This window comes from Tiliqua scincoides, chromosome 2, assembly GCF_035046505.1.
Source record: "Tiliqua scincoides isolate rTilSci1 chromosome 2, rTilSci1.hap2, whole genome shotgun sequence".
NCBI classification, from domain to species: Eukaryota; Metazoa; Chordata; class Lepidosauria; order Squamata; family Scincidae; genus Tiliqua; species Tiliqua scincoides.
This window is the reverse complement of record NC_089822.1, coordinates 266491514-266519416: the sequence shown is the minus strand read 5'-3', so window position 1 is coordinate 266519416 and position 27903 is coordinate 266491514. Positions and strand designations below refer to the sequence as shown.

At 50.4% G+C, this 27903-nt stretch overlaps 2 protein-coding genes across 2 annotated transcripts in view; both read right to left on the bottom strand.

Annotated features, from left to right (window-relative positions):
- Positions 1-11390, bottom strand: part of LOC136640365 (zinc finger protein ZFP2-like) — a 246632-nt gene extending 235242 nt beyond the window's left edge. Inside the window, exon 1 of the mRNA XM_066615437.1 lies at positions 10764-11390. Within this exon, the coding sequence (XP_066471534.1) occupies positions 10764-11103 (340 nt within the window). The 5' untranslated portion in view covers positions 11104-11390. The remainder of the gene's footprint in view (positions 1-10763) is intronic.
- On the bottom strand, positions 41-27082 carry LOC136640517 (zinc finger protein 585A-like). The gene is given in 7 exon segments (XM_066615678.1): positions 41-702; positions 705-2521; positions 16403-17918; positions 23193-23319; positions 24580-24662; positions 25562-26198; positions 26987-27082. Coding segments are annotated over 6 exon segments (3972 nt in total). The 5' UTR covers positions 25902-26198; positions 26987-27082; the 3' UTR covers positions 41-613.
- Between the last annotated feature and the right edge of the window lie 821 nt (positions 27083-27903).

Below are 27903 nucleotides of genomic sequence, written 5' to 3'. Positions count from 1 at the left end.
TCATCCATTCTCACGACATGACCAAGCCAACGCAGGCGTCTCTGTTTCAGCAGTGAATACATGCTAGGGATTCCAGCACGTTCCAGGACTGTGTTGTTTGGAACTTTGTCCTGCCAGGTGATGCTGAGGATGCGTCGGAGGCAGCGCATGTGGAAAGCGTTCAGTTTCCTCTCCTGTTGTGAGCAAAGAGTCCATGACTCGCTGCAGTACAGAAGTGTACTCAAGACGCAAGCTCTGTAGACCTGGATCTTGGTATGTTCCGTCAGCTTCTTATTGGACCAGACTCTCTTTGTGAGTCTGGAAAACGTGGTAGCTGCTTTACCGATGCGCTTGTTTAGCTCGGTATCGAGAGAAAGAGTGTCGGAGATCGTTGAGCCAAGGTACATAAAGTCATGGACAACCTCCAGTTCATGCGCAGAGATAGTAATACAGGGAGGTGAGTCCACATCCTGAACCATGACCTGTGTTTTCTTCAGGCTGATTGTCAGTCCAAAATCTTGGCAGGCCTTACATCCACACTCTAAAAATTTCATACATACATCCACATTCCAAAAATACATCCATACATCCACACTTGAAAAATTTAAATGGTTCAGCTCCAGTATGAATTATTTCAGAAGGAAGGGATGCAGAGAAGTGTTCTTTGATGCAGAGTTAAGTATGTACTCTGGATGAATCTCTTTCCACACTCAAAACACATGATTTCTCCCCAGTGTGGATTCTTTGATGCACAGTCAGGTCGGATCTCTGCCTGAAGCTCTCTCCACACTCCAAGCATTCATGTGGTTTCTTCCCAGTGTGGATTCTCTGATGCTCATTGAGATTTGATCTCTTACTGAAGCTCTTTCCACACTCCAAACATTTATATGGTTTCTCCCCAGTGTGGATTCTCTGATGCTCATTGAGGTTTGCTCTCTTACTGAAGCTCTTTCCACATTCCAAGCATTTATATGGTTTCTCCCCAGTGTGGGTTCTTCGATGAACAGTCAGGCCTGAACTCCGACTGAAGCTCTTTCCACACTCCAAGCATTTATATGGTTTCTCCCCAGTGTGGGTTCTTCGATGAACAGTCAGGCCTGAATTCCGACTGAAGCTCTTTCCACACTCCAAGCATTTATATGGTTTCTCCCCAGTGTGGGTTCTCTGATGCACAGCAAAGTATGTCCTATTACTGAAGCTTTTTCCGCACTCTAAGCATTTATATGGTTTCTCCCCAGTGTGAATTCTTTCATGCACAGCGAGGTTTGCTCTATTACTGAAGCTCTTTCCACACTCCAAGCATTTATAAGGTTTCTCCCCAGTGTGGATTCTTTCATGCACAGAGAGGTTTGCTCTATTACTGAAGCTCTTTCCACACTCCAAGCATTTATATGGTTTCTCCCCAGTGTGGATTCTTTCATGCACAGCGAGGCTTCCCCTCTCAAAGAAGTCCTTTCCGCACTCCAAGCATTTATATGGTTTCTCCCCAGTGTGGGTTCTTCGATGAACAGTCAGGCCTGATTTGTGCCTGAAGCTCTTTCCACACTCCAAGCATGTATAAGGTTTCTCCCCAGTGTGGATTCTCTGATGCACATTGAGGTAAGCTCTGTTACTGAAGCTCTTTCCACACTCCAAGCATTTATATGGTTGCTTCCCAGTGTGGATTATTTGATGCACAGCGAGGCTTGCTCTGTGATTGAAGCCCTTTCCACACTCCAAGCATTTATATGGTTGCTTCCCAGTGTGGATTATTTGATGCAAAGCGAGGCTTGCTCTGCGATGGAAACTCTTTCCACACTCCAAGCATTTATATGGTTTCTCCCCAGTGTGGATTCTTCGATGAACAGTCAGGCCTGATTTGTGCCTGAAGGTCTTTCCACACTCCAAGCATTTATAAGGTTTCTCCCCTGTGTGGATTCTGTGATGCACAGCGAGGCTTCCCCTCTCAATGAAGCTTTTTCCACACTCCAAGCATTTATAAGGATTCGCCCCAGTGTGGATTCTTTGATGCACTGCGAGGCTTGTCCTCTGATTAAAGCCCTTTCCACACTCCAAGCATTTATATGGTTGCTTCCCAGTGTGGATTATTTGATGCACAGCGAGGCTTGCTCTGTGACTGAAGCTCTTTCCACACTCCAAGCATTTATATGGTTTCTCCCCAGTGTGGATTCTTCGATGAACAGTCAGGCTTGAATTCCGACTGAAGCTCTTTCCACACTCCAAGCATGTATAAGGTTTCTCCCCAGTGTGGATTCTCTGATGCACATCGAGGTAAGCTCTCTTACTGAAGCTCTTTCCACACTCCAAGCATTTATAAGGATTCTCCCCAGTGTGGGTTCTTTGATGCACAGTGAAGCTTCCCCTCTCAATGAAGCTCTTTCCACACTCCAAGCATTTATATGGTTTCTCCCCAGTGTGGATTCTTTGATGCACAGTAAGGTTTGCTCTGTTACTGAAGCTCTTTCCACAATCCAAGCATTTATAAGGTTTCTCCCCAGTGTGGATTCTTTGATGCACAGTGAGGTTTGCTGTGTTACTGAAGCTCTTTCCACACTCCAAGCATTTATGAGATTTCTCTCCTGTTTCTTTTCCAGGTTTTGATATACTATTGTAGGTTTTTGCAGTTTGAGGGGCTTTTTCCTTCCTCTTTCTAGATTCTTGTTCTGGATTATCTGGAAAGACACTCAAATCCCCACCCTGATGAGCATCACAGTTATTTCTCCATGTGTCTGCTTGGTTTCCATCCTGCTTCTGTGATCTGTCTTGATGTGCAGCTTTCTCACTTGACTGGAACTTTTCATGGGAAGCAAGAAGTATGCTTGTACTAATGCTCTTTCTCCACTCAGAACACTTCAACCTTTTCTTCCCTGTGCAGATTTCACTGTGTTTGTTAGTGTAGGATTCAGAACTGATTGTTTCCCCCTTTTTCTTTCTCTTCCCCTTTGGATGTTCTTGTTGTCTTGGGATTTCAAGGAGATCAGAAACCTGGAAAATGAGCACTTCAGTCCTCCTGACAGGTGCTGGTCTTCCCTCTGTCCTCCTTGATCCATCCTGTTCTCCAAAAGTAACTTCCTTTACATCACGCAAGGCCATTTCCGGTGACACCCCACGGTGCTCCCTCTGATCCTCATGGTCTTGCCCACTCCTTCCTGGAACAGAGAGAGAATCTTGATTAGCAACAGAGAGATGGAAGCTCTAATGCACATTATTTGGCATACATACTCAGAAATAAACCCAATGGATTCAGCGGAAATGACTCCCAATATCGCTGATTTTTCAGCTCTGGAAATTATTTAAAATATACGATGTGGCCCTCCTACCGAAAAGGTTGGAGACTCCTGTTTTAGAGGGACACAGGATAGGGGTATCCCTTTAGATTCTCTCAGCAGCTTCAATGCTGTAGTAGCCTCTGAGACATGCTGGATCACCTGTTTTGTACAGAGGAGCTTTTCCCTGAACGGTTTTGTTCTTTTTTCAATGGCATGGAGAAGGCACTAAGCTCAGCTGAAGTGGGGAGATCAACAGTGGATCCATTACATCTCCCATCCTGCTCAATATCTGACTGCATTGCCCTTGTGGCAGTGGAGCCTTGTCACCAACAACAAGCAAAAAGGGGAAGGGGGAGAGATCACTGAGAGGTATCAACATGGCTGCACAGCACAGAGCCACAAGAAATGAATTTCTTGTGACTTTGCAGTTTCTTTCCAAGGTCCCCAATGGGGGTAGGACTGTAACATATAACATTGTGAATGGGATGGATAGAGTGGAAACAGGGACTACTCTCCCTTCTCGCACAACATCACAACCAGACACAGGTGAGGCATCTTGGCCTCCAGGGCTCAAAAAAAATTTCACACCCTGCCATATGACAAAATCAGAAAGTAACTGTGGTGACATCACTGCCAAATACTTCCAGTTCAATTCCCCAGGTCGGGAATTTCATAATTGTGGCACCACTTTACAGAAGGCCCGCCCCTGTGCCTCCATCGCTCTAACTTGGGATAAAGGTGGCACTTGCAGAAGCCTGTCAGATGACCATAGAGATCGGGCCAGAAAATATGGGAGAAGGCAGTCCCTCGGATCATATGGACCCCAACCGTGACTAGCTTTAAAGATCAATATCAGCAATATCAATATCAGCCCTGAAGGGCTTTAAAGGTCAATATCAGCACCTTGCATTGGGTCCAGAAAGGAATGGACACCCAGTGCAGTTGCTAAAGCAGTGGTCCAACAGATCAAAACTGCTTAGTTCCAGTAAATACCCATGCTGCTGCATTCTGCACTAATTGCAGCTTCCAAACCATCAAGGGCAGCCCCACATAGAGAACATTACAGTTATCCGGCCTTGAAGACACTAAGGCATGAACCACTGTGGTCAGGTCTGATTGGGTCAAGTATGGCCATAGCTGGTGTACCAGTCGAAACTGGGGAAACAAACTTCTGGACACAGCTGCCACCTGGTTCTCCAGGGAGAGCTGTGAGAAAGGAGCACTCCCAAACTGCGCACCCAATTCTGCAGAGGGAGTGCTACCCCATTCAGAGAGGGCAGATACCTTGGGACCTGCATTGAGGATTTCCTGACGAGGAGGCCTGTCTTTTCTGGAATCAGTCTCAACCTATTGCCCTCATCCAGACTCCAACCGCCTCCAGGTAGTGCTCCAGGACCTGCATAGCCTCCCTGGAATGGGATGGCAAGGACAGAGAGAGCTGGATGACTTCCCCCAGCTGTTTTACATAGATGCAAAAAAGCATGGGGGACAAAACAGAACTCTGTGGCAGCCCACATTGTAAAGGCCAGAGCCAGCTATGGTGTGATCGGAGTGGTTGCGTGCGGCCCTGAGAAGCCATTGACTTTTTTGCCTATTTTGTCTCAAAGTGCGGGAAGGGGGTGGGAAGCACAGGTCAACCAACCAATCAGTAACCAACAAAAAACCAGTGGCCACCTTGATGACACTCACACAACTGAACAGGAGTTCCAGTATTATATCTGCTTATCATTAAGAATATTTATGTACCTCCCCTGGGGGCTGGGGATAAGAATAGGCCTTCAATTTGGCTGTACTTGTCCTAACAGCCACCGGGTAGATGAGACTCCTTAGCCTGGGAAGGCAGCTCATCTGAGAGAAGGAAAACTCTGATCCCAAACCTCCACTGCCTTGTGGCTACATCCAGTTATGGAAAAGGCTTCAGGAGTCAACCTTGAGGCAAAATCCGGAGCCGGAGTCCCTGAGGCAGTTCATGGCTGAACACAGTCACGTTCTGGCAACTCCTGCGACGCCGCTGGAACCAACCGTATTGGCCTCTGCCTTTCCATTGGACCATTTCAGCGACGTGGAGAGGGGGGATTTGCTGCATGGGAAACAGTCTATCCTCCATACCTACTTTACCCAGGCTTCGCGCACTGGAGAGGACACTCTGTTCCAGAACAGAGCACGATACCATGTGTATTGGAATCGCGGAAGATCTGGCGAGGAGGTAGATGTGGTGTCAGCAGTGGCCCCTTTAAGGGTAAGGCCTGGGCATCCAGCAGAGTGTGCTGCACAGCTGCAGCCACTTGAAGGCAGTAAGGCCCTCAGGCATAAAAGCACCTGATGAAGGGAGAGTTTGGTGTGGGTAACAGAAGGAGGAAAGACAGACTGGATTAAGGAATTGATGGTGAATGGACTTTGGAGACTGCTGGAGACACTGGAGTTTGAAGTGTGGCTGCTGTGCCCAAGACCTGCTGATGACCCAGGGTCTGCTGTAGTGGTGGGAGGCTGCTGGCAGGAGAGAGGACCTCTGCAGGTTGAACAGGTGAGCTACCCTGGAGGTGGGGTCCAGCAGGACTGCAAGGCAGAACCAGGGTCATTCTTGGGTAAAAAAGGGGTGCTAATTAGCTAAATGTGGGCATAATAATCCAGGCAGAGCTTGGATTGGGATTTGGCAGAACAATTGGTACCAGGAGTGGGGTTCAAGCCCAAGGCAATTAGTATCCCCTTGTATAACAAGAGAGCAAAGCAAATGGAACTTTGGCAGATTTGGGAGGCCCTGGACCTTGCTATATGGAAAGCAAATGCTCCTGCCCTATTATGGAATGTCTGGGCTACTTTGAGCATTCTTTGGACCATATTCCAGATGGTGCAGTATATGGGAGGACTCATTAAATATGGCATCCTTTCCCTGAAAAGGCTCAGGGGGTCAGGTGGGGAGGATGTGAAGAAGATAATTCTGAGAGAGGAAATTGCCAAGTTAAAAGGGCTAATTCACATTGAAAGAGAGAAAAATCTCACATATGTGAAGGCCTTTGCAAATGCCCACAAAGATATAAAGGCTGCAGAGAGCCTGTATAAGGCACAGGCAGGGCGCCTGGTTGAACTGAAGTGGTGGTCTGCACTAGAGATAAAGGGGTGGGGCTGCAGGAGCAGCAAAGAGGGCCTCTTTGACTCTTTTCAGGCTGGCAGATTGGGAAGCACTGTGTTTGTTGCCAATTTGAAGTACAAAGTTGGCTGGAAGAAACTGAAGGATGTGTTCAGCATGGCCAGTGTGGCTGTCTGTGTAGACATTCTTAAAGACACAGATGGCAGAAGTAGAGGGATTGGGACCATGACTTTTGAGCAAGTGATTGAAGCTGTTCAGGCCATCTCCATGTTCAATGGACAGTTGCTGTTTGGTAGACAGATGCACATGAAGATGGATGAACAAGCCTTACCAAACAGAGACTGCTTCCCTCCAGAGCAGCCCCAGTAGCTTCCTCATGGACTTGGGGGCATTGGTATGGGGCTGGGACCAGGTGGGATACCTATTGATGCAAACTACTTGGGCCTGGGGATAGGCAACTTGGAACCTGGAGGAATGGGTATAAAAGGCTTGGGTTTTAGGATGAACAAAATGGGAGGAATGGAAGGCCCTTTCCGTGGCATGGAGAGCCTGGGCCATTGCCCTCCTAGAATGGGGCTTGGAAGGATGAATAAAATGGGCAGTGCAGTTGGAGGTGGCTTTGAAAGAGACTCCTCAAGAAATGGAATGGGAATGCCTCATAGTTTTGGGGGTGCCCTAGAGAGGGGAACAGACGGAGGTGGAGGAGCCAGCATGCCTGCAATTAATAGGATGGCCTCTGGACTTAACTGCAGGACCACTGGGATGGATAGGCTGCCCTCTGGGATGGGGCATGACATAGACCAAATGGGCACCAGAATGGATGGGACAGGATTGGACTGAATGGGAGCTTCAGCAACCAGTATGGAGAGGATGAGGCAGACCAAGGGGTGGATGGCCCAAGAAAGAAAACAGGCCAAGGGGTTGATGGCACAAGAAAAAAGAATGGACAATTGATCAAGGGGACCACTGTGACACCAACATAAGAACAGCCCCACCGGATCAGGCCATAGGCCCATCTAGTCCAGCTTCCTGTATCTCACAGCGGCCCACCAAATGCCCCAGGGAGCAAGACAGATAACAAGAGACCTCATCCTGGTGCCCTCCCTTGCATCTGGCATTCTGACATAACCCATTTCTAAAATCAGGAGGTTGCGCATACACATCATGGCTTGTACCCCATAATGGATTTTTCCTCCAGAAACTTGTCCAATCCCCTTTTAAAGGCGTCCAGGCCAGACGCCATCACCACATCCTGTGGCAAGGAGTTCCACAGACCAACCACACGCTGAGTAAAGAAATATTTTCTTTTGTCTGTTCTAACTCTCCCAACACTCAATTTTAGTGGATGTCCCCTGGTTCTGGTGTTATGTGAGAGTGTAAAGAGCATCTCCCTATCCACTCTGTCCATCCCCTGCATAATTTTGTATGTCTCAATCATGTCCCCCCCTCAGTCGTCTCTTTTCCAGGCTGAAGAGGCCCAAACCCCGTAGCCTTTCCTCATAAGGAAGGTGCCCCAGCCCCATAATCATCTTAGTCGCTCTCTTTTGCACCTTTTCCATTTCCACTATGTTCTTATTGAGATGCGGTGACCAGAACTGGACACAATACTCCAGGTGTGGCCTTACCATCGTTTTGAACAACGGCATTATAATATTAGCCGTTTTGTTCTCAATACCCTTCCTAATGATCCCAAGCATAGAATTAGCCTTCTTCACTGCCACAGCACATTGGGTCGACACTTTCATTGACCCGTTCAAGAGGTGGAATGTATTGCAATCAGGGAAGATCTGGTGAGGAGGTAGATGTGGTGTCAGCAGTGGCCCCTTTAAGGGTAAGGCCTGGGCATCCAGCAGAGTGTGCTGCACAGCTGCAACCCCTTGAAGGCAATAAGGCCCTCAGGCATAAAAGCACCTGATGAAGGGAGAATTTGGTGTGGGCAGCAGAAGGAGGAAAGCTTGAGGAAGGACAGACAGATAAAGGAATTGATGGTAAATGGACTTTGGAGACTGCTGGAGACACTGGAGTTTGGTGTGTGGCTGCTGTACCCAAGACCTGCTGAGGACCAAGGTGCTGCTGTAGTGGTGGGAGGCTGCTTGCAGGAGAGAGGACCTCTGCAGGTTGAACAGGCGAGCTACCCTGGAGGTGGGGTCCAGCAGGACTGCAAAGCAAAACCAGGGTCATTCTTGGGTAGAAAAAAAGGGGTGCTAATTAGCTAAATGTGGGCATAATAATCCAGGCAGAGGTTGGATTGGGATTTGGCAGAACACCACAGTCTTCCAAGACTGAAGGATGCCAACCCTATTTATGTACCTCTTTTCAACAAAAGAGTTCTCACAAGCAGTTTACAGACAAAATAAATTTACTAAATTCATCCCTGTTCCAAAAAGGCTCACAATCTAAAAAAGATGCACAGAGTTGTGTAGCTAGAAGAGGTGCAAAGCACTAAGTTTTGCAGGAGCATCACCCTGCCATTCAAGCAGCCCCTCCCCTTCGGAGCCATGCCAGGCTCTAGCAGCCCAGAATGGCTCTCCAGGGTTTTGGAGGAGTTTTTAAATCCCCACCTGGAAATGCAGCAAGGACTGAACTCAGGATCTTCTGCATGCCAAGCAGCTTCTCTGCCAGGGAGCCACAGCCCCCTCCCTTAAAGACCTTTGTCACTCTGAAAACCTCCCATCCTGGCACTTGCTCCCCATTCCTCTGCAGAATCACTGGTGATAAACACTCCATGCTGGTGATAAAACAATCCATCTTTTAGCATCTAGGGCAGGGGTCTCCAAACTTTTCCGTTAGAGGGAACTACACTGTATACTTTACACACACAAAAATCAGTTTTATCAATGAATGAATGAAATTTAAATGAATCAATAAGTTTTACTTGCATATTTTTGTAATCAATTGTGAACAAAGAGAAATGTGACCATTACTAAGAAACAAAGCTGTGCTGAAACTGAGAAATGATATATAATGCATAAAAATATCAAAAGTTAGCAAAAATATCAGCAATTAAAAATATTTTAAATTGTTGCAGGATGGATAAAATCTTGTGGGGGGCTGGATGTGCCCCCTGGCCATAGTTTGGAGACCCCTGATCTAGGGAGATTAAGCAAAGGGGTCCTGACTTACCCAGAAAAGCCACGTTCTCCAGGTTCTCCAGCATCACTTCTGCATACAGGGCCTTCTGGTTGGGCTCCAGCAGAGTCCACTCCTCCTTGGAGAAAGACACAGCCACCTCCTCAAAGGACACTGGAGCCTGAATGAAGAAAGGCACAGATTATCCCTACCCAAGACACATTTCAGAGACTCCAGGAGGGGAAACCTGATATTTTCCTGCAATGCTCCACCCTTTGCATTTCTGTAATTTAAAAAGGGGCAACTGAGTTTTTAAGGGCACAATCCTAACCCTATGCCCCTCCTGATGCCGCCATTGTGATCAGATGATGCCAGTCAAAAGGGGCAGCTGCCACTTGCACATAAGGGCACTCTTGATGGCATTCCTGTGGAATATTCTGCAAAAGGGCAGCCCGACATCTTGCAGGACCAGAAGCAGCAGGAAAGGAAGAAGCAAAGGAGGCGGCCCCTTTTGCCGCCGCTCCTTGCAGGATTCCCTGGTCACCTGCCCCCTACCTGAGCAGACTTCACAGCAGCTGGTCCTTCTCCAGCCCACAGAGGAGGTGGCCCAGAACATGATGCTGAGGCCACTAAACTGCCTGCAAGAGACAGAAGGGAGACTTTATTCCTCCAACTTAGGTAAGAACTAAAAGTTCTTCCAGGATCTGGCTCTGATCTTCTGCCTGTTGACAGAGTACGAGGTGACAGCAGGAAGTTCTTCTTCTCACAACACATCATTACTGCCCTGAAGGTGCTCCCCAAACGCAGCAAGACCCATTACCTCAGCTAACCTGACAATGGGATGAAATGAAGGCAGGGAGGGCAGGTGTATCAGTGTGCATTAGCATAAGAGATATATGAATCTGGAGGCAGGGTGGGGTGTGAACAGCAGGGGGGCTACTGTCTTTGGGCTTTCCTTCTGCCTGATTACACTGAGAGGAAGACACTGTCCAGTCTGCTGCAGGAAGCAGGTGTTGGGAGGCAAGTTGGGAATATTGTGCCCTTGATTGAAAAGCAATTAGGACAAAGAGGATTTTCTTCCACAACTGTTTGCGTCATTTAACCCACTTTAATATAGTTATTGTACTCTACTGTTTCTATCCTACTGCTGGGCTGTCTCAACAGAGGCCTGAGGCAGAGTCCAGAGCTTGAGCAGTGATAATTCCCCCTACTCAGAACTAGTCAGACCTCCCCTGAATACCAAAGGGGTATGATATTTTAAGGACAGTGATGAGGTGGAGAGGGATGAGAGGAGGGCGTGGAAGCATCCAGATGCCACTCTGCATTCAGCTTTCAGTTGGTCAGAGCATGTATCTCACCCCATGGCACGGTCTCTGGGAGCTGAGGGCTTCCCTCTCCAGAACAAGGGGTCTGCACTGTTCTAAGGAACTCCCGCCATTGTGCTTTCCACTGTTGTGATGACAATCCCTCTTCTGGTTCCTGCTTAATGTGCGGTGGCTCTGCCCAGTTCAGATGCTGCACGAGAGCCCCCATCCGGGCTGCAGGGGAGAGGTCCTCTGGTTCTGCCAGCCTTGTCTGTGGTTGGAGACTTTCTGGTTCCTCTTGCTCCATTTTCAATCCCGGCTTCACATGTTCCTCTAGCGCAGGCTGGAAGTGCAGACCCAGAGCTGGGAGTTCTCCCCCTTGCTCCACAGCCATTTCCAGGCAGAAGGGATGCTTCCAGCTTAGCTCAGTCCATCTGTCCTTGACAGCAACTATGGACAAAAAAAATTGCAGTTCACTCTGGGGAGGGAGGCTGGGTAGTAGCTGGAGGAGCTTCCTCAGCAAGGCTTCCTCACATGGGGTCTTTGACCAAAGGGAGGAAACCCTTCGCCTTGAAGGAAGGAGGTGCTGCAGGGAGGCAGTTTACCCAGTAAAGGGATTCTGAGCACCACAGCGTTCCTGTTCTGCTGGGTCTGTTGCTGATTCTTCCTTTCAGTACTGAAGATGCAACACCTAATGAAGAGACAGAGAGTTGTCTTAAAGGGCTTACGGCAAGACAAAGCAGAGAACATCAGACATCCACAAAGCAAGACCAAGCGTGGGAGAACTCACAACCTTCCCAAAGGATGATTAGTAATGAAATCAAAGTAGAAACGGCCAGGCCAGGCCAGGAGTGCCACAGGGCCAGAGCGGAGGGTCCAGCGCTCAGAGGTGCAGATCTGCTACCAGGAGGCCGAGGGCCCCGCAGGACCTGGGGTGGCTCCAGCCTCCCTGCCTTCGCCTCCATGTTGCTCTGGAGGCCTGGGATGGCTCCAAAGGGGAGGTGAAGGGATGGGGCTCCCTGTAACCGGCACTCTGCATCCCTCTGGCTCTGCCACTGAGGCAGCACCTTCTCTGCAGCTCCCCCTCATCTGGGTGCGTGAACCGAACACAGCCTGTTGATCTCCGTGCTGATCCACAAGTCTGCTCAAGGCACTGAACATCCAGCAGTGCGCACGACGCATGAGCTACACTTCAGGAGCCCCCCCCCAAGGGCTGGAGCAGGTGCTGTCGCTGGCACAGCGGTGGTCCTTGGGCTGTGTGTGGAAAGGGCCCTGGTCTGCACCTGTCTGGGCAGTGTCTGCAGGCCCTCCTGCTCCCCACGTGTGCTGCAGACAGGCTGGTTCTGCCCCAGGAGTGCAGGCAGGCAAAGCCCCCCTGGGCATCTCTCTGCACCTGGCCCTCCACACACAGGGCCTTTTCCCTGGCCTTAGGCGAATGGGAAGGGGGTGCTCTCTTCCCTCTGGGGCCTGTGGAACTCCCTGCCACAGGACGCGGTGGGGGCACCCTCCGTCCCCCCTCGAAGGTGCTCCTTTGTGTGCTCTTCTGCCCCGCAGCCCCCTTTCCTCCCTCCTTAAGTTCCACGGACGCTCAGAGCCAGCCCCCCAAAGGCCCCTCCCCCTCTGGGCCTGTGGAACTCCCTGCCACAGGACGTGGTGGGGGCATCTGCCTGCCACCCTCCCCCCGGGTGCTCCTTTGCGTGCTCCACCGCCCTCCAGCCCAGCCCCCCTTCTCCCCCCTGCAGTTCCAGAGACGCTCAGGGCCACCTGTTCTGCCCTGGAGACCCTCTCCTCGGTGCTCGCGGGCGCGCTGCGGCCTCCGCACCTGCCTCCCTCCCGTCCCCCGTAGCCTCACCTCAGCCGTTTCCAGGAGGCGCCGTCAGATTGCCTCGCGCGCGCGGCTTCCTGGAAGTGGGAGCTTCCTCCTGTGTCGTTTCTAGAAGGCGACGCCTCCTTGCCTCGCGCGCGAGGCATCCTGGGAGTGGTAGTTCCCGCCGCGTCCGCCTCCTTGCCTCCGGCGCAGCGCTTCTTGGGGGTTGTAGTTTCCTCCTCTAGAGGCCTTCTGGGGACTGCTAAGCCAGCACTGCAGGGAACAGGCTCCCCCTCCCCACTGCTGGGGCAGTGGACTCCCTGCACGAGCTCCTGCCCTCTCTCCCCCGTCTGGTGGGTCGCGACCTGATTGTGGTGCGTCGCGAAGCCAAGGGGCCAGGGAAGAGGAAGACGCAGGAGCCCTGCGGAAGGAACCAAGGCACGCCTCGCACTCAGTCTCCTCGCAAGGGGGCTGTGCCTGCTCCCCTGGGAAGGAGGCGGCCCTGGACAGTGGCGTACCCGGAGGGGGCTGGGGGGCAGCTGCCCCGGGCGCTCTGCCGGGTGTGCCACTGCCACAAACCGTGATCCTGAGGGCCGCCCCTTCCCTTCCACTAAAGGGGGGCAGCGCCCAGTCCAGCAGAGGACTGCGCGGAGTGGACCAGTGACAGCTGCCCCTTCCCCCTTGACAGAAGAGGAGTGGCAGAAGTGGGGCACTTGCAGGAGACACTCAGCTTCTCAGGCTCCGAGGAGCCTTCCGGCCTTTCTCGGCGCAGCACTTCGGGCCACTGGATGCGTGCCCAGGAGGCGAGCACCACCCGCAGCCCCACATGCTCTGAGGGAGCCTTTCGCACGCACAGCAGCGGCACGGAGCCTGGGCTACCTCCTTCGTTCCCCTGCTGTCTCAAAGGACGCAGCAGTGCAGAAGTTATTGCGCGGACAGCGACATCACTGCAATTACTTCTGGGTCAGGGTGGGGGGCGGCCAACACAGGTGACCCTGCCTGCCAGAAAGGCCAGGACTCCCTCTGGTCCCGGTCCGATGAACGCAGCCCCCCAAAACACCCGAAGAAGAAGTCCCCCCCTCCAAGGTGACAAATGCATTGAGCCCTATGGAAAGCAAAACAGAGGTCCAAATCCCAGCCCACCTTCCAGCACTGGCATAGCTGTGCCAATGGGATGTGTGCTGCATCCTGCAGTTGGGGGCAGTCACAGAGGCCTCCTCAAGGCAAGGGAATGTTTGTTCCCTCTCCCCGGAGCTGCATTGCTCTGACCTTGGCGCTGGAAAGTGGGTTAGGTTTGTGCCCTAAGCTACACATCCACATTTACTCACAAGTAAGCAAATGTGCCCTGAAAGTGTGGAGCAGCGGTTTTCAACCGCTGTGACGCAGCACACTGGTGTGCCGCAAGGCTGGCTCAGGTGTGCCACAGGATCAGGCAGCAACTGCATGCCCAAGTGCGAGAGAAATGGCTGCTTTGAGCCTCCCGAAGCAGGCAGCACAAGCAAGGGAGCAGCCAGGGAAGGGGCTGGTCAAGGCTGCTTTGCATCCCACACAGCAGCTGAAGAGTCTGCTTGGAGCTTACTCCTGCCACTGAGCACAACTCAGGCTGCAACCTGATCCTCACTTTCCTGGGAGTAAGCCCCATTGGCTACTATGGACCTACTTCTGAGTAGACATGCATAGGGTTGGGCAGGAAGGAGGTTGTTGCCTGCCAGATGCAAGGGAGGGCACCAGGATGAGGTCTCTTGTTATCTGGTGTGCTCCCTGGGGCATTTGGTGGGCCGCTGTGAGATACAGGAAGCTGGACTAGATGGGCCTATGGCCTGATCCAGTGGGGCTGTTCTTATGTTCTTATGACTGCATGCTGACTGGCCAACTCCAGAGAAGCCTGGAGGAGCCAGGAGGTGGGAGCTGTGGAGTGAGTGAGAAGAGGGAGCCAGAAGCAGGTACATAGTCAGCAAGTCTGCTGAGGCCCCCAACCCAAGGTTTCAAGGTCCCTGAAAGTCCCTTTTCCTTGCCAGTTTGCCTGCACCTCCCCAGAGCAACCCTCCCTGAAATTTGGGGCTTTTAGAGGAATGGTGTTGGGCCACAATCCTATCCACACTTACCTGGGAGTAAGCCCCATTTACTGCAATGGGGCCTACTTCTGAGCAGGCATGCATAGGATAGGGCTCTGGGGGTGCTATCCCCTCTACACTTACCTGGGAGTAAGCCCCATTGACTATAATGGGGCTTTCTTCTGAGCAGGCATGCATCCGATTGGGCTTTTGGTTGCACTCTTTTTTCTCAAATACACAAGCAGGCAATTGGCACTTCACTCTCCTCTTCTCCCCCACCCCACCCCCTTCCCCAGACATATTTCCCCCCCCCCCAAATCTCACAATCTTAGCAACTCTCTTACTGTCCCTCCCCTCACTTGTCAGCACCTTCCAAAGATACAGAATCACTGCCTCGCATTCTCTCTCCCCCACCCCCAGTTTAATCCAGCACTCGTTTCAATCCTGTCTCCTCACTGCCCCTCACCCACATTCTCCACTATGTGATCAACCTGCCCTGTCTTTGCCAACACTTCCTGCCACTTTTGATAAGAATTTGAACAGAGAATTTTTCCTCCTTTTCAGAAACCACATATACTTCCCTCTCCATGCTTCTTGTCAATTTTTTGTCATGTAATGATTTAACTGTGTTAATTCAAGATTAACCGTAATGTAGTAATTTAATGTAAGTAAAAAAACTGGTAGTGTGCTTTGACAATTTTAATGCCTTGTCAGTGTGCCGTGAGCTGAAAAAGGTTGAAAATGGTTGGTGTGGAGGGTCAGGCAAAGGCAAGTGCAAGGCTGCCAGAATGGTCCCAGTCCAATGAATGTGGAACTCAACAGGTGCTCCAGAAGGCAGAACCCCCCCCCCCATAGTGCAGTAAAAAAGAGACTCGAGTAGCTAAGACTTAACAACATAAGAACAGCCCCACTGGATCAGGCCATAGGCCCATCTAGTCCAGCTTCCTGTATCTCACAGCGGCCCACCAAATGCCCCAGGGAGCACACCAGATAACAAGAGACCTGCATCCTGGTGCCCTCCCTTGCACCTGGCACTCTGACATAGCATAGCATTCTGACATAGTAAAAAGTAAAGACGTGTTACTTTTTAGTGCTGTAAAGGGACTGAAATGGACCCCCATCCCCCACAAGCACAGCTCCGGAGGTGTTTGGCCAACTGTGCCAGAGGTTCTCAGGAGCTCAGAGGCTGGCCGTGGGCAGGATACAGACTTGCTGTGGGTTGCATGTGGCCCCCTGACCGGGTTTGGAGACCCTGCTTTAGAGGGAAGCTGTGACTCTCAATCCAGCTGAAACAAAAAATACTTTGGATTTAAAATGAATTTTGTCCCAAATCACACTGAACCAGCTTAAATATAAGCACTTAAAATTGGACTGGGCAGTGGGTAGGGCTAAAAATCTTAGTGATTTGGGGGGGGGGGGACTTGAGGTTATTGAAGGCAGGCTACAGAGGGAATTCACCAGGGGAACAGGAACACCATCGCACCTCCCTTATTTATTCTCCTATACACTCCTTCATGGCAAACAGATCCACAAGCCAAAGAGTCACAGTAACAGGCCCGTTTCCTCCCAGATTTCAGACTCTGTTAAGGAGTGTCATGGACGCATTCCTGGGCCTACGGGGCCTATCCTGTGCGTGCACCTTGCAAGCCTTGCCCTGTGGTGCAGACATTGCATCCACACTCGAAAAATTTAAATAGTTCAGCTCCAGTATTCTTTCATGAGATGGAAGGGATGAGTGATCCCTGAAGCTCCTTCCATGTTCTGGGTATTAATACGGTTTCTCCCTGGTGTGGGTTCTTTGATGCACAGCAAGGTTTGTCCTCTGACTGAACCTCTTTCCACATTCCAAGCATTTATAAGGTTTCTCCCCAGTGTGGATTCTTTGATGCACATCGAGGCTTGATCTCTGACTGAAGCTCTTTCCACACTCCAAGCATTTATAAGTTTTCTCCCCAGTATGAGTTCTTTGATGCTCATTCAGCCTTCTGTTCTGACTGAAGTTCTTTCCACACACCAAGCATTTATATGGTTTCTCTCGAGTGTGGATTCTTTGATGCACAGAGAGGCTTGCCTTCTGAAAGAAGCTCTTTCCACACTCCAAGCATTCATATGGTTTCTCCCCAGTGTGGGTTCTTTGATGCCCAGCAAGGTGTGCCCTCAGATGGAAGCTCTTTCCACACTGCAAGCATTTATAGGGCTTCTCCCCAGTGTGGATTCTTTGATGCACAGTGAGGTTTACTCTCTTACTGAAGCTCTTTCCACAGTCCAAGCATTTATATGGTTGTTCACCAGTGTGGATTCTTTGATGCACAGTGAGGCTTCCCCTCTCACTGAAGCTCTTTCCACACTCCAAGCATTTATATGGTTTCTCCCCAGTGTGGATTCTTTGATGCACAGCGAGCCTTGTCCTCTGACTGAAGCTCTTTCCACACTCCAAGCATTTATAAGGTTTCTGCCCAGTGTGAGTTCTTTGATGCTCATTCAGCCTTCCGTTCTGACTGAAGCTCTTTCCACACTCCAAGCATTTATATGGTTTCTCTCGAGTGTGGATTCTTTGATGCACAGAGAGGCTTGCCTTCTGATAGAAGCTCTTTCCACACTCCAAGCATTTATATGGTTTCTCCCCAGTGTGGGTTTTTTGATGCACAGTCAGGCCTGAGCTCTGACTGAAGCTCTTTCCACACTCCAAGCATTTATAAGGTTTCTCCCCAGTGTGGATTCTTTGATGCACAGTCAGGCCTGAGCTCTGACTGAAGCTCTTTCCACACTCCAAGCATTTATATGGTTTCTCAAGTTTTGATTTACTGTTGAAGCTTTTTGCACTGTAAGGAGCTTTTTCATTCCTCTTTCTAGTTTCTTTTTCTGGATTATCTGGAATGACACACAAATCCCCACCCTGATGAGCACCAGATTTTTTTCTCTGTTTCTCTGTCTGGCCTCCCTCCTGCTTCATTGATATGTCTCCATGCGCAGCTTTCTCACTGGTCTGGAATTTTTCATGGGGACCGAGGTTTGTGCTTGTAGTGAAGTTCTTTCTCCACTCAGAGCACTTCAACCTTTTCTTCCATGGGCAGATTTCACTGTGTTTGTTAATGCAGGATTCAGAACTGATTTTTTCCCCCTTTTCCCTTCTCTTCCCCTTTGGATGTTCTTGTTGTGTTAGGATTTCAGAGAAATCAGAAACCTGAAGAATGAGCGCTTCAGTCCTCCTGACAGTTGATGGTCTTCCCTCCTGCCTCCTTGATCCATCCTGGTCTCTAAGAGTCACTTCCACTACATCACGCAAGGCCATTTCTGGTGACACCCCAGGTGTCTTCCTCTGAATCTCATTGTCTTGTCTGCACCTTCCTGGAACAGAGAGATAAGATCTTGATTAGCAACAGGGAGATGGATCCCCAGATGCACACTCTTTAGCATATAAATAGAAGTAAACCCAAGGGATTCAGTGGATATGACTCCTAGGAAATTATGCACAGGATTGCAGCCCTTCTCAGTGATCGACTCTCAGCGGTTAGAGCAGGGGTTCCAACCTCCAGTCTGGGGGGGCCAAATTCAGCCTGCCACAAGACTTTATCTGACCCGCAGTAACTTAGATAATTTTTCCCCAACTACAGGCTGTGCAGCATGGCCTTTCCCAGTTTGAAGAGACACTTGGCCAACAGTCTGAGGCAAAGAGGGAAGGCCCATAGCCAGGGACACAGACCAGGGACAGACTGCACTTGCTCCCAGTGTGGAAGGGATTGTCACTCCCGAATCGGCCTTTTCAGCCACACTAGACGCTGTTCCAGAACCACCATTCAGAGCGCGATACCAGAGTCTTCCGAGACTGAAGGTTGCCAACAATGAATGACAATTAGTCAACATGTGCAGTTCAGTCTGCCGCACTTCTCTCTACATGGCCAGAGAGTGCCAGCCTTGCTAATCCTCACTTTCAATTACCTGCGCCATATGCTGCAAGATCCACATGGCATAATTATTCAATGTTAGCCTCATCCCTGCCAATAAAACAAACTGGGTTTCCGCATGTTGACTTTTCAACTATGCTGTAAAACGATCACAGGGAGGACACAGTATCACTTTTGCACCTGTGTAAACGAACGATAACAAACAGGTTTCCGCAATGGATTGGCCAGAGAACATTAGTTCTGAGCATCACTGATTTTTTCAGCCCAGGAAAATACGTAAAATATACAATGTGGCCCTCCTACTGAAAAGGTTGGAGAGCCCTGCTTTAGAGGGACACAGGATCAGGGTCTCCCTCTAGGTTCTCTCAGCAGCTTCTATGCTGCAGGCAGGACTAGATTCAATTCCCCCTGATATTTATAAAGAAGCACCAGAGTGGTGGGCCCCAATAATTGCAGAACTATTCACTAGAATTGATAAACTTGGGGTATTTCCGGACACCTGGACTAGATCCATCTTGGTTCCCATCTTTAAAAAAGGTGATAAAAAACTTCCCCCCAGTTACAGACCAATCAGCCTTTTAGATCTAGCAGGGAAAATGTATGCCTCCCATCTACTGAAGAAACTTTCGGACTGGATTTCTGATCATAACATCATAGGCCCAGAGCAAGTGGGCTTTAGGCCAAACAAGTCCGCAATTGATCAGTGTGCGGTATTATCCCATCTAATCTCTAAACAAAGGATTCAAAATAAATCCCAACTTTACGTGGCCTTTTTAGATTTGAAGTCGGCCTTTGACTCCATAGATATAGACTTTGGGATAAACTTGGGAAGATTGGACTGGACAAAAGGCTATTAATATTAATTCGTGCCCTTCACTCAAACACTTCTTGTCAAGTGAAACTATCTCCAAGGGGTGGCCTCTCGGCCCCAATTCCAATCAACAAGGGGGTCAAACAAGGGTGCGTTCTTGCACCCACTTTGTTCAATCTCTTTATCAACAATTTGGCTCCCTTTTTAGCTAACTTCGATACGCATTCTCCCAAATTAGGTTCAGTGGAAACTCCTTTACTTTTGTATGCGGATGATATGGCCTTGATATCCCGCACTAAAATAGGATTACGGAGACTGGTTAACGCCTGTATAGAATATTTTACCAACAACGCCCTGCAGTTAAACTATGATAAGTCCAAGATTGTGGTGTTTGGGCATTCTTGGAAACCGCAGTCTTGGCTTTTTAGTGGTAAATCAATACAACAAGTCAAGGAATTCCAGTATCTTGGTCTCCAGTTCCACTACCGGCACTCCTGGTCTTCCCATCACCTCACAGTAATTAACTCATCCAAATTAGTTGTCCAGGCTATAACCCGCTTTTTCTTTTCTTGGGGTAACTCATTTATTCCAGCTGCTCTCCAAGCTTTTAATGCTAAAGTTACACCTCAAATTTTGTATGGCATTCCTATATGGATGCCAGCATTAAATGATTTGATTGAAAAGATCCATTCAAATTTTCTATACAAAATCTTAGGTGTTCCGCATTGCGTTCCCTATGCGGCACTCTGCCTGGAGACAGGCCAATATAGGCTGCAGTTTCTAGCATGGTCCCGTTTCTTAAAATATTGGGCCAAAGTGTGCTTCAGGGCTGATCAAAACCCATTGTTAAAAGGGATACTGACTGACCCACTGTTATCTCCCTGCTTAGCTCTTTTCTATAAGAAAATCAGACAAATGGGCAGATCTACAAGGAGCTGCTACACCTGAGGTTTCTATTAGGCTCCTGATAACAAGATTAACTGATACAGAAAGGCAAGAGATTTTGGGTGCAGCACAAAAAAAAATGTTCGCCCCTGAATTTCCACCTAAGTAATACATTTGGTCAACAACCAAAGTATCTGACCTTCTTGGAGTGCCCCTTCGCAAGGAGGGCTTTTACATTAGCTTGCTGCAATGTGTTGCCTTCTAAAGACCTACTGGGCAGGTTTAGAAATGCCCCGAAGGAAGAACGAGTCTGTAACTGTGGCCTTAGAGAGGTAGACTCTCTTTTACACATTGTTTTGCAATGTGTTAGCAATCAAGTGCCCAGAGACCAGTACCTTCTCCCATTATTAAGAACTAAAAAAGGTCTTTCTGAGAATGTTTGCCTACAATTTTTGTTGGCGGGAGATTCTAAACTCGTGACCCTTCCAGTTGTGAAATTTTTACACCTGAGTAACTTGAAGAGGGCTAAACTGTTGGTCCTAAGCAACCTGGAGTTACCGCGCAAGTAAATTGTTGTGTTTTAACCTTTATCTTTATTCGCTTTTTAACATATATTTATATATTGGATTGTTTAGAGATATTATGTGTTAATTTTTATGCCTAATAAAGGTTTGATTGATTGATTTTTTTCAATGCTGCAGTAGCGTCTGGGTAACCCTGGATCACCTGTTTTGTACAGAGGAGCTTTTCCCTGAAGGGTTTCGTTCTTTTTTAAATGGCAGGGAGAAGGCACCGAGCTCAGCTGAAGTGGAGAGATCAAGATGGATCCATTGCATCTCCCATCCTGCTTAATATCCGATTGAATTCCCTTGTGGCAGTGGAGCCTTGTCATCAACCAACAGGCAAAAATGGAGGGAGGGGGAGGAGAGATCGTTGAGAGGTGTCAACCTGACTGCATAGCACAAAGCTACAAGAAATGACTGCTGGAGTAATCACCGCAATGTTTCTTTCCAAGATCCCCAAGAGGGGCAAGACTGAAACATATAACATTGTGTATGGGATGGATGGCCACAGAGATTGGGCCAGAAAGTATGGGAGAAGGTGGTCCCTCAGATAATCTGGACCCAAACCATGAAGGGCTTATTGACCTTTAAAGGTCAGCACCTTGCATTGGGTCCAGAAAGGAATGGAAACCCAGTGCAGTTGCTGAAGCAGCAGTCCAACAGATTGAAAATACTTAGCTCCAGTAACCACCACCAGAACACATTATGGTAATCCAGTCTCAAGGTCACTAAGGCATGGACCAATGTGGTAAGGTCTGATTGGGTCAAGTATGGCCATAGTTGGCGTACCAGCCGAAACTGGGCAAACACACTCCTGGCCACAGCTGCCACCTGCTTCTCCAGGGAGTGCTGCAAGACCAGGAGCAATCCCAAACTCTGCATCGGATCCTGCAGGAGATGTGCTACCCCATACAGAGAGGGCAGATGCCTTAGGACCTGCATTGAGGATTTCCTGAGGAGGAGGCTTGTCTTTTTTGGAATCAGTCCTCATCCAGACCCCAACCGCCGCCAGGCAGGGCTCCAGGACCTGCATAGCCTCCCTGGAACGGGATGACAAGGACAGATAGATCTGGATGACTTCCCGCAGTGGCTTTACGTAGATGCACAAAAGCATGGGGGACAAAACAGAACTATGTGGGAGCCCACACTGTAAAGGCCAGAGCCAGTTATGGTGTGATCGCAGTTGTTCTGTACTCATCGTGTAGTCGGTCTGTGGAACTCCTTGCCACAGGATGTGGTGATGGCGTCTGGCCTGGATGACTTTAAAAGGGGATTGGACCAGTTTCTGGAGGAAAAATCCATTACGGGGTACAAGACATGATGTGTATGTGCAACCTCCTGATTTTAGAAATGGGCTATGTCACATGCAGATGCAAGGGAGGGCACTAGGAAGCAGGTCTCCTGTTATCTGGTGTGCTCCCTGGGGCATTTGGTGGGCAGCTGTGAGATACAGGAAGCTGACTACATGGGCCTATGGCCTGATCCAGTGGGGCTGTTTTTATGTTCTTATGTTGCATGCTGCTTTGAGAAGCCACTGGCTTTTTTGCCTGTTTTTTCTCAAAAAGCAGGAAGGAGGGGGAAGCACAGGTCAACCAACAAAAAAATCAGTGCCCACCTTGATGACACTCACACTACTGAATAGGAGTTCCAGTATACACTCAGATTCTAGTTGGCAACCTTCAGTCTCGAAAGACTATGGTATCGTGCTCTGAATGGTGGTTCTCATTAAGAATATTTATGTATCTGTTTTTTTTTAAATATTCTTAATGATAATGTTCTCACAAGCAGTTTGCAGACAAAATAAAGTAACCAAATGGATCCCTGTCCCAAAAGGGCTCACAATCTATAAAATATGCAGAGAGTAGCATAGCTAGAACAGGTGCAAAGCACTAAGTTTTGCAGGAGCATCAGCCTGCCCTTCAAGCAGCCCCTCCCCTTCGGAGCCATGCCAGGCATTCACCTTGGAATTGGTCTCTAGCAGCCCAGAATGCCTCTCCAGGGTTTCGGGGAGTCTTTAGATCCCTACCAGGAAATGCAGCAAGGTCTGAACTCAGAATCTTCTGCATACCAAGCAGCTTCTCTGCCACGAAGCCACAGCCCCCTCCCTTAAAGACCTTTGTCACTTTGGAAACTTCCCATCCCGGCATTTGCTCCCCATTTCTCTGCAGAATCACTGGTGATAAACACTAACAACAATTCATGCCTTTTAGCATCTAGGGCAGTGGTGTCCAAACTTTCCATAGAGAGCCACACTGTATATTATACACACAAAAAAATCACTTTCATAAATGAACAAATGAAATTTAAATGAATCCATAAACAGCAAAAATATCAGCAACACAAAGTATTTTAAATTGTTGCAGGCTGGATAAAATCTTGTGGGGGGCTGGAAGTGCCCCCAGGCCACAGTTTGGAAATCCCTGATCTAAGGAGATTAAGCAAAGGGGTCCTGACTTACCCAGAAAAGCCACGTTCTCCAGATTCTCCAGCATCACTTCTGCATACAGGGCCTTCTGGTTGGGCTCCAGCAGAGCCCACTCCTCTTTGGAGAAAGACACAGCCACCTCCTCAAAGGACACCGGAGCCTGAATGAAGAGAGGTGCAAATTATCCCTATCCAAGACACATTTCAGAGACTCCAGGAGGGGAAACCTGAGATTTTCGTGCAATGCTGAACCCTTTGCATTTCTGCAAAGGCAGTTGAGTTTTTCAGTTTTGTTCATTAGGTTAACAACAAAGAACAAAAAGTATCACACCAAACATCTGCTTCCAGAAGGCTTCCTCAGGCCACAGAGCCCCCTGCCAGATATTGGATACCCCTCCAGCACACCGCACAGGCAGCCAACTCTGTGAAAACCTCATTTCTTGTGGTCTGTGTAGCTTTCACAGAATCTGGGAACTGGAGGGTCCTGCTATGTCATCCACTCCAATCTCCTGCTCAGTGTAGGAGCCAGAGCTAGAACACTCCAGCAGGTGGTTGCTCTGAAGGCCCCCATCAAGGGAGAGCCCATTTACACTGCTTATTAACTGAGTCGACTGACAGCTGTCACCTTTTTCTGTTAGCAAACTTTCCAGTGTCTGGGGCTGAAACTAACTCAGCATGTGCTGGGTTCCCTTTGAAGGGGAGCTAAACCTTTCTTTAAAGGACAGGTGGAGAAAGTGCTCCTGGGCATGTGCAGAGTGACTTAAACTTCCAAAGGCAACACTTCCTCACCTGTCCTAAGACTTAATAGCACCTGGAGCTCAACCTCTGCTTGTCCACCTAGACTGGAGCGCAAGCAGAGCCACAGACAGTAGAGTCCAGGGCAAGATGGCAGGAAGGCTGTCAAAGAAGCAGGAGAAGCTCAGGTTCTACATGTGGGCAGCATCTGGGAGTACAGCACATGCACACGGATGGCTCTAGCTGTCTCCAGTTCTTGGGCACAGTGCTGTGTAAAAATAAGCTCTGCTTAAACTATACAGGCCCAAGAGAGTTCATGATGCTTCCCACAGGTGTGTCCTTGATTCATAATGAACCTTCATTCCTGCCACTCTCTGCAAACAGCCCTGGTGAGCTGCAGGGTATTTAGAGTTGCTTCTGAGAAAGGCGCTGTGAGCAACCTCCATTCCTGCAAGCAGAGGAGAGAAGGAGCCCTGCCCCTCCTGACTCCTGCCAATGTGATCAGATAATGCCAGTCAAAAGGGGCGGCTGCCACTTGCACAAAAGGGCACTCCTGATGGCATTCCTGTGGAATAATCTGCAAATGGGCACCCCCACATCTTGCAGCACCAGAAGCAACAGGAAAGGAAGAAGCAGCCCCTTCTGCTGCCGCTCCCTGCAGGCTTCCCTGGTCACCTGCCCCCTACCTGAGCAGACTTCGCAGCAGCCCCTCCTTCTTCAGCCCACAGAGGAGGCGATGCAGAACAGGACACAGAGGCCACTCCACTGCCTGCCAGAGACAGAAGTGAGACTTTACTCCTCTAACTCAGGTAATAACTAAAAGTTATTTAATAAATAACTTCTGGGCTCCAGATCTGATCTTCTGCCTGTTGACTGAGGAGACAGCAGGAAGTCTTTACTTTCACAGCACATCATTACTGCCCAGCAAAGGCAAAGAGGCAAAGAAGGAAGGCCCATAGCCAGGGAGGCAGACCCAGGGACAGACTGCACTTGCTCCCAGTGTGGAAGGGATTGTCACTCCCGAATTGGCCTTTTCAGCCACACTAGACGCTGTGCCAGAACCACCATTCAGAGCGCGATACCAGAGTCTTTCGAGACTGAAGGTTGCCAACATGGAACAACAACATTACTGCCCAAAAGGTACTCCCCAGATGCAGCAAGACCCATTACCTCAGCTAACCTAAAAATGGGTTGAAACGAAGGCACAGAGAGCAGGTCTATCAGTGTGCATTAGCATTAAACATACATGAATCTGGAGACAGGGTGGGGTGCGAAAGGCAAGGGGGCTACTGCTTCTGCCTGATTACACTGAGAGCAAGAAACTGTCCAGTCTGCTGCAGGAAGCAGGTGTTGGAAGGCAAGCTGGCAATAGTGCCCTTGATTTAAAAAGAATTAGGGCAAAGTGAGTTTTTTTCCACAACCATTTGTGTCATTTAACCCACTTTAATATAGTTACTGTACTCTACTGTTTCTATCTTACTGCTGGGCTGCCTCAGCAGCCTTCCCCCTACTCAGAACTAGTCAGACCTCCCCTGAATAGGGATAGGGGATATTTTAGGGATAGGGGATATTTTAAGGACAGTGATGAGCTGGACCGTGCTCAGAGGAGGGCATGGAAGCATCCACTCTGCATTCAGCTATCAGCTGGTCAGAGCATGCATGTCTCACCCCATGGCACGGTTCCTGGGAGCTGTGGGCTTCCCTCTCCAGAACAAGGGGTTTGCAGTCCTTCAAGGAACTCTCGCCATTGTGCTTCCCACTGCTGCAATGACAATTCCTCTTCTGGTTCCTGCTTAATGTGCAGTAGCTCTGCCCAGTTCAGATGCTGCACGAGATCCCCCATCCGGGCTGCAGGGGAGAGGTCCTCTGGTTCTGCCAGCTTCATCTCTGGCTGCAGACTTTCAGGCTCCTCTTGCTCCATTTTCAATCCCGGCTTCACATGTTCCTCTAGTGCAGGCTGGCGGTGGAGACCCAGAGCTAGGAGTTCTCCCCCTTGCTCCACAGCCATTTTCAGGCAGAATGGATGCTCCTAGCTCAGCTTAGGCCATCCGTCCTTTACAGCAGCTACGGACAAAGAGAAGTTGCAGTTTGCTCTGGGGCTGGAGGGTGGGCAGTGCTTAGAGGAGCTTCCTCAGCAAGGCTTCCTCACATGGGGTCTTTGACCAAAGGGAGGAAACTTTCACCTTGAAGGAAGGAGGTGCTGCAGGGAGGCAGTTTACCCAGTAAAGGGATTCTGAGCACCACAGCGTTCCTGTTCTGCCAGGTCTGTTGCTGATTCTTCCTTTCAGTACTGAAGATGCAACACCTAATGAAGAGACAGAGAGTTGTCTTAAAGGGGTTATGGCAAGACAAAGCAGAGAACATCAGACATCCACAAAGCAAGACCAAGTGTGGGAGAACTCACAACATTCCCCAAGGATAATTAGTGGTGAAGTCAAAGCAGAGACCAGATGGCAGGACCAGACCAGGACAGGAGTGCCAGGGAGGCTGAAGCGGAGGGTCCGGGGCTCAGAGGTGCAGTTCCAAGGGGCCCCAAGAGCTCTGGGTGGCTCCAGCTCCCTGCCTTCACCTCCGTGTTGCTCTGGTGGACTGGGATGGCTCCAAAGGGGATGGTGAGGGGGTGAGGCTCCCTGCAACCAGGCGTTCTGCACCCCTCTGGCTCTGCCACTGAGGCAGCACCTTCTCTGCCTCTCCCCCTCATCCGGGTGCGTGAAAGAGACACTTCCTGTTGATCTCTGTGCTGGTCCACAAGCGCGCTCAATGCACTGGCCGTCCAGCGTGCCCTGCATTCAGGAGCCCCCCCAGGGCTGCAGCAGGGGCAGTCGCTGGCACAGACCCCGTGTGCAGGGCCTGGTCTGCCTCCGCCTGCCCCACCAGGGCTCCCCTCTGCCCTGGCCCCGTCCCTCTGCGCAGAGAAGCCTCCTCGCTGGCCTGGCCTCAGGGCGCTCTCTTCCCTCTGGGCCTGTGGAACTCCCTGCACAGGTGCGGTGGGGCGCCTGCTTGCCCCTCTGCGTGCCCCCCAGCCACAGCCCCAGCCCCCCTCACTTCAGTTCCAGGGACGCTCAGGGCCAGCCCCCCGCTCCCCAAAGGCACCTGCTGTTCTCCTTGAGTCCTGGCGGCCCCTCCCCTGCTGTCCGTCCCTCCTCGAGTGCTCGCGGGCGCGCTGCGGAGGGGCTCGTGGGGGGCTCCGCACCTGCCCCCCTCCCCCCCACCCCCCCAGCCTCATCTCAGCCGTTTCCAGGAGGCACCGCCCTCTCCCCTCGCGCGCGGCTCCTTCTGGGGGTGGTAGTTTTCTTCTCGTCCACTTCCAGGCAGACGCCGCCATCTTTCCTCGCGCGCAAGGTACCCTGGGAGGAGTAGTTTCCTCCTCCTCATAATCCGGGTAGGCGCCGCCATCTTGCCTCGCGCACGACGCATCCTGGGAGTGGTAGTTTCCTCCTGTTGGGCGTTTCTTAAGCCAGCCGCACAGGGAACAGCTGCTCCCCCCTCCCCCTGCTGGGAGCGATTACTCTCTCCAGGGCGCTCCTGGAGCGGGGACCCCAGAGCAGCAGAGCCGGCCAGGGACAGCCGCTGAAGCTCAGCCTGTGGTTGATCTGTGGAACTCCCTGCCACAGGATGTTGTGACGGCGCCTGGCCGTGTGCCTCTGAGAGGGGCTGGACAGTTCTGGAGGAGAAGCCCCTCCTGCCCCTGCGGAAGGAACGTCAACCCTTCCCTGCCCCGCTGGCCTCCCTGCTGCAACCAGGCCGGAGGGCCCCCACAAGCTTTACACACGCAGGGACAGCAGGCAGCCCCAAGGCCCCGACTCCAGCCTTCCAGTGCGTGACTCATGAGTGCCCCAGAAGCAGGCTTTTCCCAACTCGAGCGAGTCCCTGACTCGAGTCCCCTGCCCGGCCCTTCCCCTGGGAGCCCTGCAGAGGGGGCAGAGCAGAGGCACTGCTGCACTGGCCTCTGCTGGCTCCCCCGAGGGGGAGGGGAGGGGGGCCGCTTGCCCTCGACACCTGCAACACTT